The sequence below is a fragment of the Drosophila simulans genome, chromosome 3L (assembly GCF_016746395.2).
Source record: "Drosophila simulans strain w501 chromosome 3L, Prin_Dsim_3.1, whole genome shotgun sequence".
NCBI lineage: Eukaryota > Metazoa > Arthropoda > Insecta > Diptera > Drosophilidae > Drosophila > Drosophila simulans.
In genome coordinates, this window is record NC_052522.2 from 21,951,020 (window position 1) to 21,969,408 (window position 18,389).

The following is an 18,389-nucleotide window of genomic DNA, read 5'->3' on the forward strand; positions in this document are numbered from 1 at the left end:
AGCTTGGCACGTCTGCGTCAACTATGCTTTACATTTCGGCCAGACTCGGTCTCGGTTTCGGTTTCGGTCTCGCTCTGAACCAGAGGCTCAGTTGGAGTCTAGGACCCAGAAGGCCAGAAGAAGGAGAGGGCCCACTAGTGTTGTCAGTAGGCAGTCGCAATCCTGTCGACGTCACATCAGCACACGTGTGTAGTAAAAATCAGACGTGTGGGCGCTGCTCGAGGAGCACACAGGCCTTGCCAAAGTCGAGGCGCTCTAGTTGCCGCAGTCGAGTCGAGTTGAGTCGAGTCGAGCCGAGTCCTGCCTCCATGTACTTTGATTGCTTGCACGTTACCCGTACAATTTTCGGTATGATGGCGGCAACATTTCATGATTTCTTGTACGTGTTTCTGGCTGTAAGCACGCGTCCTTTCCTCTGCCGCTCGCACGGTGTCCTGCGACCCTGGTTCTTCGCCCCACATCTATTCCGGCTCATGGGTTCCGGGGTAATGTATGCAAGCACTTTTTGTATATGACGCCGTTGCGCTTTGGGTCCTCAGCGTGTTTGTTTGCCTGGTGACTGATGATGGTTTGGCTGGTTTTGCTCAGCTCCCACTTTAGCTTCATTTTCCACCGCCACTTCTGTCGCTGGTTTTTCAGCAGCAGCAGCAGCAGCATCAGCATCGAATCGAGCGTATGTCCTGCTAATAAATCAATGACGCCATTCCGGGACTCCCAAGTAGGCGATGATTTATGTCTGGCTAAAGGGTTTTCACGAATACCGGGCCTAATTGAGTTGCCCTTGATGGATCAGTCATTTTTAGAGTGGTACTTGTCCAGTACCAAGTAGAAGTCGCTTTAGAACTATTAAAAATTCGACGTTGCTTTGTTTTTTTTTTGGTATAACATTATCTTGTATACATTTTTTCAAAAATATGGATATATCGGTACCGCCGCCGGACTCGCACTGGTCGTTAAGGTTTGTGGACATCGAGAAGCCTTTTCCAAAAAAGACTTTGGCCAATGCCACCTACAAGATCATTCGCTTCTTTTACCCACCCTTTGCCCTGGAAGCCGTCGATGTCACCCACGTGGTCAGCGATCCCGAGCTGAATAGTTTAAACGTGGTGCTGTGTGTGGTCGTTCCCTTGATTCTGGCATGCATCGGCTATGGGGTGTACAACTATGTGCGGAATGAGGTGAGTTTTGTGCGTGGATCTATAACCTCTGACCTCTGACCAAATCTGACCTCGAGCAGCATACAGTGGCTAAACGGCCACCATTAAAATTGTACGAGCTTGAGCAGCGCATGAAGGAGAAGTACGGTCCGGAATACAAGCAGGGAATCTGGAAGCGAAAGGACATCGCTGACCCCCTCTTATTAACCAATAATCCATCCGAATCAAAAGCAAAGAGCCGTGAAAGCAGCAATGCCCACTGGCTGCCCAAACCCATAGATGACTTTAACACAACTATTAGATCCGACGATGAAATCAGCACTCAGTTGAATCGCCACTCGGATCTGGCTGGAAATTATTGGAAAGGAGAAGTAGTAGAAAGTACCTTTTCCACTCAGTTTAATCACCACTCGGATCTGGCTGGGAATTTTAGAAACCAACCAAGCTTTGTACCCTTCTAAGCAACAAAATCGATATGATCCTTCAATTCAGTTTAATGATTGAGACTTTTTTGCGACTGGAAAAGTGTCAGCTTTGGGCTTTCTGGCTGGGCGCAATAAAATGAAGTGATTGTTCGGTTTTGTATTTTGCAAAAACACACAAAACCCCGCAGAGCGAAGGGAAAGACATTGCACATAGGATTAGGTGGGGGTTTTGGGGCCAAGTCTTGGGTAATCATTTGGCAGCGCATGTGTCGGATTATTTTGTTGGTTTGCGTTTTATTTAAATTTGCTTCTTTCGGCTGCCTTTTTGCTCGCGCGGTGGTTGTTTGTCGCCCGAAAATCTGACAGCAGCTGAAAAGCATGCTAAGCTGGCTGCTTTCTTTTTGCTTTGGCTCAAAGCAAATTAATGATTTGCCATCAAGCAAATAAATCAAAAGCTTCAAAGCAGATCTCTGGCTTAGCGCGCTGCGCTGCGGTGCGGTGCGGTGCGTTGGGATCCTGGGATCCTGGGGCTGGCCGCGATTTAAGGCCCTTTCATCTCGGCCTGCTCCACTTTAAAGCCAGTCCCGAATGCATAGTTTTATTTCGCAGCTATTTCCACTCAACTAAGCGCATGCATTGATGATATATCCCCGTCCGTGTGACACCCCTTCCCATTGACATGACATAAATAACCGTGTGAGGCTGTTATAATTTATAATCCTTGCTCTGGACCCCCAGCAACAATAATACCAACAACAACAACAAGAACAAACACAGCAACAGGAGCAGGAGTAACAAGAGCAGAAATAACATGGGAATGCCAGGGGAGTGCAAATATTTTTGCTTGCTCCTCTCGGTCTCTATGATCCGGGTTTCCTCTTACTTTTTTGTCCTATTTTATTTATTCGAAACCTGCCCAGGCGGAATCTCTCCGGCTCAACCTCACCCTGCTTGGCAGCACAAATATTTTGTTGGTTCCCTTCCGAGCCACCCCGGCCACTATTCCACACCCGCTCGGCTGCATTTAGTTTATGTGTGTGTTACCTTTTTTACCCGGTAAAATGAGGTCAAAAGTTTATTGGCTAACAAATGTGTGCGCAAGCAGGTGGGGGGTGTTGTTTTCGCAGGCATTAATGTCAGGCGCAAACTGCAGAGGCTGCAGACTTTTTGGCAGAGCTTTAATGCCGATAAACAAATTGCATGCACTTAGCTACAGGCCGCCCATCCAAGGGGAGATGGGCAAGATTAGGCCAGTCGAAATGGGCTTTAAATGATCCTGCAGCACACTCGATGGCACGATGGCCACAAAAACGAATCAGCTGCCCTACCGCCGGCTAATTACAAACCAATCAGCCAACTAATAAATTTCAAATAAATTATACAAGAACGGAATTGGCTAATGCATTGCAGTTGAACGACAGCCAGAGCGAAACAAAAAACTTCAAAACTATGTTGGGCCAACCAAACCAAAACTGCCAAACACCAAAACTGTAAGCTATTCAATTATGGTTCAAAAAGAACAGCAAAACTATTTTAATTATTTACATTAAGCCCCTCAACATGTTTGGCCGACACACAAGCTCTTCTCTCCAATTAAACTGGGAATAGGATCTAGCTGGCAAGGGAAACCGGCATAGGATATCCCATTCGCATTCGCATTCACATTCACATTCGACTGAACATCAATCGAAGTGCTGTAATTCAGAACGGGCCGAAAGATTCGAGTTTCCTCTGATCAGCCCAAGGTGAACTTATAGGCCCCCACACCCCAGAAGGACTAAGTTGTTCGCCGTAAAAGCATTTGGTTCAATGTTTAATGAGGGTGGGCTCTATAATAGAGAAAGCCTACCTTTTGTGCTTGCCACTTCCCCCGCTGGGAAAACAACCCCTTCCAACGCAATGATTATGACAGCTTCTTTGCCGATGAGCGACTCTGCTCCTGTCATTTCGCACTGGTATCCACTGTAGCTCTGCCAGATTTGCTGGCTGCTTGGGCTTTAATTAAACGGCAATTGTGGTCATCAGTTGTCAGGTTCTCTTGTGCCTAATCAGTTTGTGTGATGAAAGACTAAGCTGGGATTACGGAATGTCTGCCATGCGGGTGCGACATTTGAATAATGAATGTCAACTCGATGTTCGGCTTGCAGGGGAAAAATATAAGCCCGACCTAAGTCCCAAATGTCACTCAGCTGTCAATTGTAAGCAAATCTAAGGCGCAGAGATTCGGGCGGTGTCGCCAGTGGAGGAGGCCAACTAATTGGGGCGTGGCCGGTTTCGGCCAGCTGACAAACTAACTGACCAACTAACTGACGTAACTAGGCAAGGCAATTGGCCTGCCCGTTGGTCCGTCCCTCCATTTGTCCATTTGTCCATGTCAGTTAGCTTGGCCTTCTGTGTGCCTGCTGCTTGACCATAAACTAATGCACCTAATTGCTGTGATTATGTCGTTTGTGATTATCTGAGTGTGCCCCCGTGTCCTGGTCCCCGTTTCCGTCTTCTGGAGAGTTCTGTGCCGCTGCTTTTGCCATTGCAATGCGTTGCCCGCCTGCATGCGCTGCATACAATTAGGCGGCGCAAAAGCTAAATCTCATTTATCAATCAGGAGGAGTCCTCTGCCTTTCGGCGCGACAATATTCGATAATTGGCCAAAGCCATAACTGATAATCCCAGCTGGTTCAGAATTCCGTTGCTGATTGGGTTAACAAATAACCGCAGTTACTCCCGTACCATCATAGCATCGCTCCTAGCTTCACTCAGCTTCCAAAACTTTGGCTACCCCTTTTCTGGCCTGATTATTATTCGGGCTGTCGGAAACTTTTCAGCTGACAAGTGTGACAAGTTTTAAGGCCCATAACTAAGGCAGCCAAGGAGCCACCCCCAGTTCACCTTGTGTGAACGAATCCAAGTGCAAAACTCCCCGAACAAATGCTGTGGTTTCCTGCCACCAACCTAGGCCCATTACACATGTAGACGGTAAAGCAATAATAGTAAATTTAAAGCCACCCAACAGGGCGGAAATGGGAGATGGAGATCGGGATGGAGCTGGAGCTCGGGTGGGAGATGGAGGTGGAGAGACTTCACATGACTAGTTAAACTTTTTGCCATTGTAATAGTTATGCTTGGTTGGTTTCTCTTTCTTTCGAGACTGAAACTGAACCAAACCGAATCCCACAAACCAAAGGTTCCTTGGGGGTGGTTGCTTTACATGCTCATGGCTCCTGGCTCCTGGTTTCTCTGTTTCTGGCTCGGGTTTCTCTGGTTATGCGCATAATTTATAGAGTGCGACAATATGCTGCCCTCTGTCTGGCTCCCAGGAAACTTTTCGATTCTCGTTCAAGAAAGTAAGATTTCTCTGACCGATACAGCTGCCAAGTCGGAGTGTGTGTGCGGTCAACTTTTGGGGGTCAAAGAGCAGGCAGAAGTCAAGGCTATTACCATAAGGGTATCTGGAAGACGTTCCGAGCTGGCTTCTCTCTGGGCTCTCTGCTCCAACTCGCCACCAGATTGCCAATTCTCATTGAAGTTAGCTCCCTGTGGAACTTGGGGAAATAAAACTCAGACACAGCAGTCGCCCCACATGAGTCGCACACTCCACTCCTTTGCCTCCTTGCCTCTCGACAAACGTTTAGGGCGATAAAAATGCAGAAACAAAAACATTTGGTTAGTTGCATAAATTTTGTTACATTTTTGTTGCTGCCGCCCGTCCGCTGATAAAACAGCGTCAAAAAAGTGTCGTCGAGGGAGCAACTTGGGCCAAACTGCGCAGAGCCAGGAGAGATGTAGCCAGATACGAAAGCGAGTTTGTTGCGTTGCCTGAACAAGCTGCGGGGCAGCAACAGCAGCCGCAGGAACGACAGACATGCGAAAAAGTTTTAAATACACATTTACAAAGGACAACGCGAAGTTGTTCCCATTTCCTCCGCATTAAAATTTAAATATTTGCGCCTTCGCTTACTTTTCGTCTTACTTTTTGCTACCCCGAAAATCTCTCTTTAATCAGGGAGCGCAGTTCAATGGCCTCCAAGACGTTGGGGTTCCTCGCATGCCTCTTAATCCTGCCGCAAATCCCACGCCACAAAATTACACACACGTGCAACCCCCGTTTGTATCTCTATTTACAAGTTATGTCCCACGTAAAGGTAAATAAAGTTGCAACAAGCGCTGCTGCAACTCGCTCGTTGCATGCCACCGAAGTGACGTGCACTCCCTGCTTCGCTCAAAGCGCGCTTGTGGTTTGCCGTACAAATCCCAAAACCATTTCACTAATTGAAATGAATTTTCATACAGCAGAAAGAGGAGCAACAGTAGTAGCAGCGGCAGCGGCAGCAGGATGTGGCGCAACTTGGCTCCCGTATCAGAGAACTGCAAGGGTGGCATTTTTTACCACTCGACTCACACCCAACAATTTTGTGTGCGGGTGCTACCCGCCACGCACATCGCGGGTACTTACAAACACACAGTATACGTCTGCACATGTAGACAAGACACCCCGTTGTGCCCGCACCCGAATCAATACGGTGACCTGCGTCGCGGGTGCCGATCATACTCGGCACCCATAACGGAGGGTAGAGAAGACAAACAGTCAGAAAAAGACAAATGCCTAAAAAGGGATGAATGACAAAAACACTTGTAGGTTTACCGTTAAACACATGGGTGTTTCCAAAAATACTCGGGTGTTTCTAAAAATACTCGGGTTATTGTCTCTATCAGTCTATCTACTCTTGTAGATAGTCGAGTCACAGACAAGATGCGTAACTCCATACGTTTTACACTCCATACGTTTATACACTATTCTTTCGGCGTGGCTCTAGACTTTGTCGAATACTTTGTAAAATATGCCCTTCATCTTATTATTATATTTTATTATAATTATATATATTATATTATATTTTATTATATTATATATTATAAATATATATATATATGTAATTTAATTATTATATATATATATATATATATATATATATATATATATATATATATATATATATATATATATATTATATTATATATTATTATATATTATATATATTATTAACGTTTTTATTATTTAAATGTAAATTATAGTAAAAATAATAGTAATAGTAATAATGCTAATAGCCGAATCTATGTACATAATGTCACAAAATTCATTTCAAAAATGAATTTATGCAAGAATATTTGTCATTAGAGTATTCAGCTAGCGACTTGTGAAAAATTAGTAAGGCAATGATTCGAAACGGGTGGCACCCGACATGAGCACGAAATTTTTCTTGGGTATTCCCTTTTAATCTTCATTTCTTATACCCGTCGCGCTTCCACCCATACAAATTTTAGGCGTACAAAAAATGACCTGCGGCCGATCGTTGACTGTGCGTCCACTCACCCATACGGCTCTTGCGCAGCAGGCCTCGGGTGGTTTTTTTACTCGTAACAAAAACACAACGTTGGTAAAACACCCGAATATTTTCTGTTGCCGCAAGTAGGGTGTCAAAAAAGACGGGGTGCCTAGAGACCGAGTGTTTATCGGGTGGACGTAGAGTGCCAGTGGCGGGCTGCAGTTCTCTGTCCCGTATGCAGTTGTGGGTATGTGTGTGCGTGTGTGTGGCAGACACTTTCGTGTCGCAGCACAAAATTGCAATGACCTCGGGCACCAACAAAAGCGTTGCAGCCGAATATGGGAAATGTACGGCAAAAGGCAGCTGGGATGTATGGTATGACACGTCACAAGATCCTTCGTCTTGCACAGTTGAATGACTTATCATCCGGGTGGAAGCGGAAGCCTCAAGAACCCGAATCCTCCCAGGCAAAGCTGTCGAATGAAATATGAATTTGGAATAGTCCGGTGTATATATAATATATCAAAGTTCTCCTGCTGCTTCTGTCTTCTGCTAACTCTCACTTGCGTTCTAAAAATGTTCCAATTAAAAATTCATATGGAGCAATTTTGCTGCTACTCGGATTTCAATTCGGGCTGGCGGCAGGGCTCCGATCCCCAAAAGGATTCAACCACTCGATGTGTCTCAAGATGCTGGCGGAGAAAGTAAATGGGCGGAGAAAACGCAACGTCTTATTTTTTGAATAATTATGCAATATCCCCGTCCTGTGGAATTTTCAAGTTCATAATTATGCGATGATGGCTGGCTGCATTCGCCGTTCCTGGCCTCCTCCAACCCTCATCTTTTGCCACTTCCATTTTTAATTTATTTTGAATAAGCAGAAAGGCACAAAAGACGTTGCCCAGACACTGTCGGCATTTCCCACAACGGAAGTCAGTCCCCACAGCTGCTGATGCCGATGCTGCTGCTGCTGCTGCTGCTTGTTTACATTCTGTGCAGCTGGCCGAGCACCGCTGCGTATACGTAATGCCGAGTAATGTGCGCACTCCTTGTGAACGGCGGCCTATTGAAAGGCGTTGAGCGTGGCATGTAAATGCAAGATGGCGACAAAGCGAGCCTGCAGGGAACCCATTCATTCCACTGGCCCCCACTTCTTCTGTGTGTGTGTGTGGGTAGCTAGCAGCTAGTACCCAAGCTACCCTAGCCAGCTATTCTAAGCCATTTGCTTGGCATTTTTGTTTTGTGCAGCCGGGTAACATTATTTTAATTAACATATTTATATGAGACGGGGGATAAGCAGCAACAAAAGCCAAGTCATTCTCCACCATACGGCTCGTGTGCGTTGCAATTTTAATTATACACATAGATGCCACAACGGCAAATCTTGTGGAACGAGCAGTGCAAAATGCAGTGTTGCCATCTAAAAATCATTAAAAATTGTTTGCGAAGGGCGAAATCATTAAAAACATATAAATTATGCAGACACCCCCACCCTGCACATGTCTCATAATTATGCAGCATATAAATGCCACCAGTAAGGACAGCTGCGAAGGATGCTGAGGAAGCGGAGGACGAAGGCAAACATTGTTTTGTTAATGTTCTGCATGACTTCGCTGCATATTTTCGTGGGGAGGCCGGGCCAAGACGAAAGGGATTCAAAGGATATCTGGGCTGGGCCAAGTAATTTCGTGTGCGCACCTGAAAGTATGCTTTAAGAAATTCAGAAGCCCAGACTGGGAAAACTTATCCCTGCGCCTGCCTAATTAAGTTGCCAGAGGAGTGTATTGCGGGTACTTTTAGTTTTTAGTTTCGTCCCAAGTAGACGGGAATTTGAGGTATTTTGGCCATAAAGCAGATATCTGGCTAGGCCCCACTTGGGTCGTTGGTTCAATCGCACTCAATATCAATAAATCCCGCAACAATCTGCATTCAAAAATCAAAGGATACACACATCCACAGAACGTTGGATTCAGAAGGACGGTGGGCGGCCAACAGCCCAGACAGGCGAACATAAAATGCCAATTTCTAGTTGCCAAATGGTTATTGCCTGGTCTATAAATGCAGCAATGGCAACAGCAACAGCAACAGCCACATCCACAGCAACAACAGCGGCGGGAGCTGAACTTAAATTCACGTACGAGGACCGAAATGACCACAGCTCTTACCTATGGCCAAAGTCAAGCCCAAAGGCAAAGCCATAGCTACAGCTATATGGCCGTGGCCAAATGCATGTGTGCTGATATATGCACACTCTCCCGCTGGCCACACATACGATATATACCCGTGCATATGTATGTATATGTCTGGCAAGTTAAGTGCCAAGCGGAACACGAAGGCAATTTGTTGCGTCACAAAAAATGGCAGCCGAAACGCAGATCGAATGGATATGGATATGGGCCTGGCCCGCCTCCATTACCGCCACCTGCCTTTCCCCCGCTGCAGATAAAATTAAAATTGTGCGTGAAAAGTGCAGGATAAAGGATATGGCACATATCCATTCAACGGGTGCCAAGGAGAAGGGCTCCGTACTTAGTCGGCATAAAATATAAATTACTATGCTGCGCCATAATAAATTTCAGTTTGCGTAAAAACGTTGAATGTATATACACTATACGGGACGAGGGGGCCACTGCCGCACTGAAAGGGGCCAAAAACCCATTATGAATGAATTTAGTAGCAGCAGCGCCGTAGCGGCAAAAACCAAAACGTGCCGGCTCTCGCTCTATCCATATCTCTTGGCACCTCCCTTACTACGCCATCCCCTTATATTTATACAAATTTAAAGCTCTTTCTAGGGATCCCCGCCGCCCAGACCAATGCGAAGGAGTCGGGGGCGGAGGTCAGTTGAGGTTTTGCAAAAATGCTCGCAAATTTACGAGTATTTCCATGGCTGGCAGCAGCGATAAACCAGAACCAGAACCAGTCGAAAGCAATAACGACCGGCCAATAGACAGTGAACTACACTCTCAACTCTCGACTTCGGACTGCCGACTCTCGAGTCTCGAGTCTCGACTGGACAGAGCCCAGCCGGCTGAAGGGCACAGGACACAGGACACAGGGGCGGGCGGAGACAGGACCTCCCCTGCAGACGCCGGGATGGCCTTAGTCTAGGCGCTTGAACTAGCCGCTCGGCTCGGTTCACTTGGACTGGCCTTCTGGGAGTGTGGAAGCGAGCGGTCAATGACAGCGGAAAGTTTTTCTGCAAACTAACCTCGAAAGCTATGAAAAATTAAAGCAACAGGAAGGAACGAAGGAAGGAGGGGCCGCACAGACTGCCGCATCAAAATGCCGCAATAGCCTGTTATTATAATGAAAACGTAGCAGGCATTTGTAGCAACAGTCTAGTGCGGCGAGATGTAGGACTGAAAAGTTTTTAAGGCCAGCGGAAGCCGTTTACATTTGCATGGCCAATGCTCAGTCGTCCTTTTCAAGTGCAGGACACGGCGATTGTGCCGGTTCAACCCACTACCCCCCTCGCAGGACATAAACTATTTAAGGTGTGAAGCACGGCCCAATCACAACGTGAATCTCGGCAGCGTTTTATCAAAGCTTTAAGGTGCGCAACTGCGATTCGGATTGGGATCGGAATCGGAATCAGGAGCAGCTGGTGGTTCTCGAAATCGCAGCAGGGCAATGCAATGCTGCCACCTCGCTCCAATATGCCGACTTTTGTTTTGAATGCTCCTTTTTGCACTCTGGCTGTGGCAATTTATGCAATTCTTCTGCTGCAATGTACTTATACATACATACATATGTATATACATATGTATTTTTAACTCCTGGCCAAACTTTTGTTTCGCTCGCCGACGGGATGCGTGTGTATCCAATCGTGCAGAATGCCCATTTTTATATATATTTGCATATGGTGCATAAGCATTTTTTCATCCCGCGCACAGTATCTCGTCCAGAAATTTTAAGCTACATACAGCGTATTACGTACAGCATTTTCCCGAAAAATAACTCATGCTGTAGGCCCCAGTTTTCTGCCGGCCTGATTCATTCATTCATTTGCAAGTTCGGCTGCCTGCTCTGCTCCTCTTCGTTTTTCGGGTGCCAGAAGTCAACAAATAATATTTTCCATAAAAATTGGCACTGGTGGAAAAATTGAAATGAAAATATCCTCAGCTTTGGGGGGCGGGGCAGGACAAACTGAGTGGAGAGGACGCTGCCAAATGTCGTGTGATTGTGTGTGCCTTTTATGTTTATTCATACACACGCAGCGATGAGTGCGTGTGTGTGTGGGCCAACCTGAATCTCAATTTGATATAGAATTTAATCAATATTTGTGTTACGATGACAACGGAGCCCCCGCTGGGCATCCCCCCTCTGCTGCATTTGCGGCTGGCAGGTTAGAATGTTTATCAATTTATGCATAAATGCAAATAGAATTTCATAAATAGTCATTTAATTGCACTTTGGGCCAGCAGGAGAGGGACACAAGGACGGCCTATAAACGATATGCAAAATGCAAATTGGCGGACAGAAAGAACACTTAGGCAGTGTCATATGCAAAATTCATCTGCCGCACCGATGTGCCACTGCCACATTAAAGTGCTCCGAAAGCCGGCCAAAACTTCACATTAAATCCAGGCCACAATCGGCTAAAACACGAAACTTTCGAAAGCACAGGCGGAAAGTAAGCCAAACGCCCAGCTGCGCTCTCGCAGGACTAAAACAAATGTCTTGGATAAAAAATGAGTACAACTCACACACACACACAAAATTATGTGGCACGCAGCAAAATCAAGACAAAGCTTGGCATATATACTATAACGTGGTGCGTGGGTGTGTGTGTGTGTGCGAGGGTGTGTATTTGCACAATGCAAAAAGAAAACAAAAGGCTGCACAAAGCAAATACACATACGTATACAGACAGGCAGGAGCAGTGGCAGCAGTCCAAAAGTGTGCTACACAAATGTATTCGCACGATTCTGGACCAGAATTTCTGGTCGTCCGAGAAGTTAGTTGGTGGTGGTGGGCGGTGGAGGAACGGTGGGCGTGGCACAGAGCAACAATGTGCTTCGCTTCGTTCTTTTCGTTACTTTCTCGCATTTGTTGATATTTCAGGCAGAGAGAGAGCTGCAGCTCACAGGAGAGTGAAATGCATCATCAAGGATCCGCCGCCTTCTAATGAAAGTCCGTCGATGTGGCCCCCCATTCAATTAATAGACCCATAAATGCTCTTCCCTTCGACCGCCATGTGTGAGCCGCAGTTGTTTGTCAGTTTTTTCCAGGCCTTCTATTTAGGCCCCTGCGGTCGTTTGGCTTTTTTCGGTTTGTTGGGCCGCCGCGGCAGCGTTGCCATTGCTGTTGCCAACAATTTTCACTCCACTTTCGAATGTTTTTATCCCCAAAGCCTGCTTGCGGATATGCATAGAGCGAAAACACAAACAAACCAACTCTAACCGAACCGAACCGAACTGAGCTGAACTGAGAGCCCAGAGGAAAAAGGGCCAAGAACATTGTTGGAAAAACAATAAATGGCAAATGTATGGCGGCATTTTAGGCGCATGGCGCTTGGGAAACAAAAGAGCTGAAAATTTGCAAAATGCTGCGGCCTTTCCCTTTTCCGCCGATTCGATTTTTCTTTTTGTGTTTTGCATTTTTATAGCAATATGGCAAATGGAATTTTTGTGCACGATGCGAGCGCTAAACATTTAAATGAGTCAAGTGGCTTTTTGATGGTCGCCGCGGAACGGGGAGGTTTCTGGTTTTTTTGGGTTCGCTGCGGGTTGGATTTGCATATGGCTGAAAAAATTGCTTTGCGGAAGCTTTTAGACAGCCAGAATGGCGGGCGGGCGAGCAAACGAGCGAGCGGTCGAGCGGCCCACTTTCCAAATGGGATTTGTATGCAGATGGTGGGTTGGCTTGGGTTTGGGTTTGGGAATGGAGATAGCGATCTATTGGGTTTTACTCACTTAGATTTCCACTAGGAATGTAAACGTTGCCCGATGGCGTTCGCACCAAACAAGATGGCTCAAAGTCAGCGTCATTGGGATTGTTAACGGTTAAACGACCATTTTGCATGCGACTCATTGTCGGATTACGCGGCGGAACATCCGGTGGTGCCGTTGGCGTGACTCCTTCCAGGAGGAAGCCTGAAAATAGGTTGCAAAACGAAAATATGGTTAGCATTAGTCGGGCGTGCCACAAATATTTGCACTGCAGTAAGCTACTTAAATAGAACATCTATTTCTAGCTTAATTGCATTGCACTTCTTTAAAATAAAAAATAACCGATGATAAATCACATTTTTTGCAGAGGGTGAGTCTTTTCTCGTTTTGCATTCGCTGTGTGAATGGTGAAATCATTGCACAGTTGACACTAAAAGTATTTCGTGAATTTTTAAACTACAAATGGATTTGCCAGAGCGGGAGGAGCTGCAATCAGTTCACATTGAAAGCCAGGCACAAAAATCAGACGAAAGGAACAAATCGAAATGAAATTATTTAACAGCATAGAAAATTCAATTTATCTCCCTTTGGCAGCCCCTCCTTTTGGGGCATTGCTAAACAAACAAACACGGAAAGCTCGAATGGAAATGCGATGTGGCAGGCAGTGGGGCAGGCAGGGTGGCGCAAGAAATAGATACAAAACTCTAAAAACTGAAAATTACCGGGCAAAAGGCAATTTCCAAATCGAGTAACAAGATACAAATAGAAATAAGGGAAAAACATTCAAATGAAATTCAATTTGCCGCGCTCAAAAATTTCAATGCCGATGAGAAGGCGACGCCGAGAACGAGGACGACGAAATTCGAGTGCCACTGCCACATGCCTTTGATTCTCACCCACACATAGCGCCACTCTGGGGGTGTCGATGTGTGCGTGCGTGTGAGTGTGTGTGCCTCCCCCCATCCTCTTCACTCCTTGCGCTGTAATAAATTTCAAAAGCATTCGCATTCACTCGCATAGAAAATTTTAAGCTCATTTGTAGGCTTAAAAAGCATTTCGATGGGTGGCACTGGAGGGAACCCGCGCTTGGGTGGGATGCGAAGGAGCACGGCAAACAGGATGCTCAACAAATTCAAACGCCAAAAGCGAAAGAAGAGGACAGAATAGCGGAAAAAAATGGGCAATAAAAAGCGGCAGCAAGCGGAAGCGCCGACGGCCAAGGAACCAAATTTCAAATTTGTTGAGATTTGCCGGGCGCGAAAATCGTATCCGTCGTCCCACTCCGCGAAGGTCGCGCTGTTTATGTGTGCGTGTGGCTTAGTTAGTTGGTCCTGGGAGCTCCTTGCAGAGCCATTGGCGTAATCACATTGCGCTGGGCCGAGACAATTCCACATTTTCCTCCTGCCTTTTCGCTAAGCTGGACCAGGGGCAGAAGGAGAATCTGGACGCACAAGTGGCCACTGGCCTGGCTGTGGGAAATTTAAGCTGCGGAAAATATGACACCAACTTGTCTGCCTCGGACGAGATGCTCGGCCTGCTGCCCGGATTGCCGCAGGACCTGCGCATTATCGTTATAATGAAACGCGGCCCACACCGACGGCGGCGGCGGAAGCAACAACAAAGCTGGGGAAAGGAGGCGGCAGGATTTGGCACCGACTGCCTGCCAGCAAAGATTATTTCACGCGGTTAAACACAGCAGCAAAAGCACCAAGAGCACCAAAAGTTGCCCCAAAAATGTTCACTCAAAATTGGCAGCGGCAAAGTTGTTCTGTCGCTCGGTCATCTGTGATTAAAACTGGGCGGGCAATATTTGTGGACTTTTGTCCTTGCTTTGCGTGTAATTAGATTTCGGATTTAAGGCGCTTATTGTGCGAGCACAGGGAATGGAAATTAAAAATGGCCGCGGTTGGGATTGTATGAGTGAAGTGCTGCAACTGGCACTTGCATCCACTATCCACACTACCCACATCCAAGAGCTGAGCATTAGCCAAAGAACTTAACCTCCTTGACGCTGTATTGCCCTCCAATTATATCGTCATAAAGCGCAAAAGTTAAGCTAAAGTAGCTAACCAAGCCCCATTTGCATGCACAAGCGATGGCGTCATTTGAATACACATAGCATCTGTGGAGGAAGTGGAGGGAGTGGGGGAAGTTCGTGGCGTACTGCGTGCATTAGATTAATATTAAGCAAGAGTAGAGCGAAAATGTCAATTCTTCAGTGTGGCGGCACACACAGGTGGGTATATTGGCACTTTGGTTCGGTAATATTTTAATTGCAGCAAGGAATATGATTTGAGAACAGTCGGAAACTAAGCCTCTATAAGGTATGCCAAATGAGGTATGTACCACATGCTGGGTATACTCTATTCGATCTCCTTGCTCTGCCAAGTCAAGGGCTTAGCCAAATGGCAAGAAAAAAAGACGACAACGATGACAATGCCACGAAGGGGGCCAAACGAAAGTGGCTAACAGAGAGGATTCTGCACTGGTCGTTGCTGCTGTCGCCTGTTTGCCTGCCAGTTGGCATCCGCATCCACATCCACATCCGCATGCACATCCGCATCCACATCCCCGTCCGCATTTATATCCACATGCAGACAGGCGGAGAGGAGCTGCCATGAACTGGGAGCCAATGCGAATGCCAAGCGACCACTTAAAGCGCAGTCGGAGGCAAGAAGAAGGAGAAGATGTGGCAGGATGTGCCAGGATGGGATGGGATGGAATCGGCTGGAATGGGATGAGGCTGAAACTGAAGCATCCAGACCATGGAAGGAGCCGAGCACAGCCAGGCGAATGAACAACGGGCAACTACTGGGAATGGCGCTGATAAGCAGCTTATCTTCATTTCTACAACCCCCAGCGTTTATTTTTCCCCACTGCTGTTTGTTTGTTTGTGTTGTTCCTGTTGTTGTTCCTCTGCCGGCGCTTCTCTTGTCCTTGTCATTTTGAATGCGAATGCGCTGTAGTTGTAGTTGTAGTTGGAGCTGTAGTTGTTGCCGCTGCTGTTTTTAGGGTACGCAAAATGTGTAATGGCATTTCGTCAGGCGGAGCATGAAAAAGCGAGGCGAGCTTTAGTGATAACCAAGGGCGGGTTAGTGGGAGGCTAGTGGGCGGGAGGAGGAGGCTGCGCAGCCAAATGTTCCCCCCTCTATGTGTGTGTGTGTGTGACAAAGGGAATCCTCCTGCTGGGCTTGCTTTGTCTCCTCCTTCTGCCTCTGCTACCCACCTCCCATCTTCCCCTCTTTTTCGGTTATGGTTTTTTGGCTTGCACTTTAATGCTTTTATAATGCACTCTGCAAAAAAGTGACCACAGCCCGAAATGGCAGATCGGCGAAAATAGCAAAAAGTATTCGGCAAGTTTTCGGCTAAATTAAAGAGACTTTAGCAGCGTGGAGTCCGGGGCAACTTCAATTAGGGATACCGCATTATCGGGGCTGGAATGCAAATATTCGAGCGGCACAAGCACGCGCTGCCGAGTGAAATATGTTAATTAAATTAAGGGCTGGGTGGGGAATCGAAAAGCGACACCAGCTGCTTGTGGCATGCCAACAATGGGCAGCGGGGGCATGCCAACACCTTCGGCAGCGGCAAATTCCTCCTCCACCCCCCTCCCTGCGCACTTGACGAGAGAGAAATGTAAAACACTTTTGGTATGACAGCTGAAATGTCAGTTAAGCATGAATTGCTGCCAGCAGAGGGTGAAGGTGCAAGCTGGAAGCTGGAAGCTGGAGTCTGGAGTAATGAGAATGAGAATGAGGCGACCTGAGCCGGGTCCGGACTCCGGAGTAGGTCCTTGCTGCGTTCCCAGGTGGGCGGCGTAAACTGACAAGTGCTGAAACGCCTTTTAACTACAGTTTCGTTCTCTGATTGTCCTGTTTTCCTTCTGCCCGAGTTAAGTGAGTGAGAAACGAAAGATAAAGATGCCAAGCGGGAAATTGCATTGCAGTCGGCAGTCGGAAGCAGGAAAAGGTGATGACAATCGCTTAATCGATTGGGAATTCTGTTTTCTAGCTCATTACGCTGCAGCAAAACCCCGGCACCATCAATAATAACAATAATCCAGAGAGACAGCAATGATGGCAGGTAGAAACAAGTAGTCCGCACTGAACGGCATTGAATAAATGCAAGTGCTCATGTGTGCTACACTGCGTATACGCAATGTGCACAGGGATTGCGATTTTTTGTTGTGACGAGCAGGGTGGGGATGCTAGGGAAGCTGGGGAAGCTGGAGGTCCTGCTGCTGCCATTTTGTTGATAAGCAACAGCCACAGACAGCAGGGCAGATGCAAAGAGAAGTAAACAAAAGGCGCCTAAACTGACAATTGGACGCTTTGTTTATGGCGTGTCTGTGTATTAGAGCCCTGGGTGTGTGATTGCATCCAGTTACAGGCCGAGTTTGACCTGTCCCCGCCCCTTGACCCTCACCCAGGGGGCGCGGCCGGGCGGTAGCATAATGCGGGCCATCTGTATGCGTGTACAGTCTCTGTTTATATTTGCACCAACACAGCCACGCTGCTTTGTATCTCAGTGCGTGTCCGTGTGTGTTTGCACCGCCTGCGCTTGACATATAAATAGAGCCACACACACACACTAGCACAAAGTTGTCAAAGTTTACGGGGGAACTCCTTGTACCGGTACGGTCAAGTAATTCCTCGGCATAGGTAAATGTGTACAGTTTATTAAATTTGGGTCCCCGACCGAACTGAAGCTAAAGCCAAAGCTGCCCAACTATTTATGTCGCCTGTCATGTATGTACCTTCCTCCCCGCCCACGCCTACACACACAAACACACAACTACTAATACTAACACACATGGGCCATTGTGCGTCATTTGCAAAGCCATGCGCATCCACAATCTTTGTTTGTCAAAGTTTTGCACTCGCCTAGGAGATTTATTTAGTCGGGCTCACAAAACTTGGATTTACTTCGACACAATTGTCAGCTTAGTCACGTTTCATGTGTCGACGGATACAGATCCAGGCGACCAGGATATATATGGCCCAGGAGGAGCTGGGAGAAAGAAGCCGGGAGCAAGGAGCTACGCTAATGCTAAACACGACATAAAGGTAAAAAGCCAAAGGCACGCGATGCGAATATTTTAACGGGCCAAAAGTTGAAGAGAAGGAGCCGACGAAGGAAAACAAGAAGTTGCCGCTTTGTTTGCTTTAGTTTCAATTTTGTGTGCTAGTTAACCTCAGTCTTAGTGAGCGGCCAGGTTTCCGGCTGCTGGCGAGGATCAAACTTTGATTCGAGCCTGTTTTCTGCGATGTTGTGCTTCCGCACAGCCCTTGGGGCTGACGGGCAAATCCATCCTTCTGCATCTGCAGCGTGCTGCTGTAGCGTACACTGCGGCTGGGTTAATCGAATTTCAGCACTGACCCGGTTTGTTCAGGAGGAGCCACCATCCGCATCGACCCAGAAACTAGCACTGACAGCTCTTGAGAGTCCTTCCCCCGCCGCCAGAGAAAGGAGTCGAGATGCGATGGCGCGCTGCTTAATTGATTTTGTGGCATGCAAAGTTCAGCAGACGACGGCCCCAAAACCGCAAGCCAACCGATTTGAGCTCATTTTTTTCGTCCGTCCCCACCCGAAACT

General features: G+C 47.1%; 2 protein-coding genes across 7 annotated transcripts in view; one reads left to right on the plus strand and one right to left on the minus strand.

Moving 5' to 3' along the window:
- The window catches only part of LOC6739109 (teneurin-m), a 120,692-nt gene that overhangs the window by 35,166 nt on the left and 67,137 nt on the right, over positions 1-18,389 (minus strand). For all 6 annotated transcript variants that reach the window (XM_039293146.2, XM_039293143.2, XM_039293145.2 and 3 more), the window contains one exon: positions 12,819-12,998. In XM_039293146.2, coding sequence (XP_039149080.1) covers positions 12,819-12,998 — 180 coding nt within the window. The remainder of the gene's footprint in view (positions 1-12,818; positions 12,999-18,389) is intronic.
- On the plus strand, positions 794-1,733 carry LOC6739108. Its single transcript, XM_002085865.4, has 2 exons — positions 794-1,178; positions 1,238-1,733. Exons 1-2 carry the CDS (start codon positions 915-917, stop codon positions 1,616-1,618), a joined length of 645 nt encoding a protein of 214 aa, XP_002085901.1. The 5' UTR covers positions 794-914; the 3' UTR covers positions 1,619-1,733.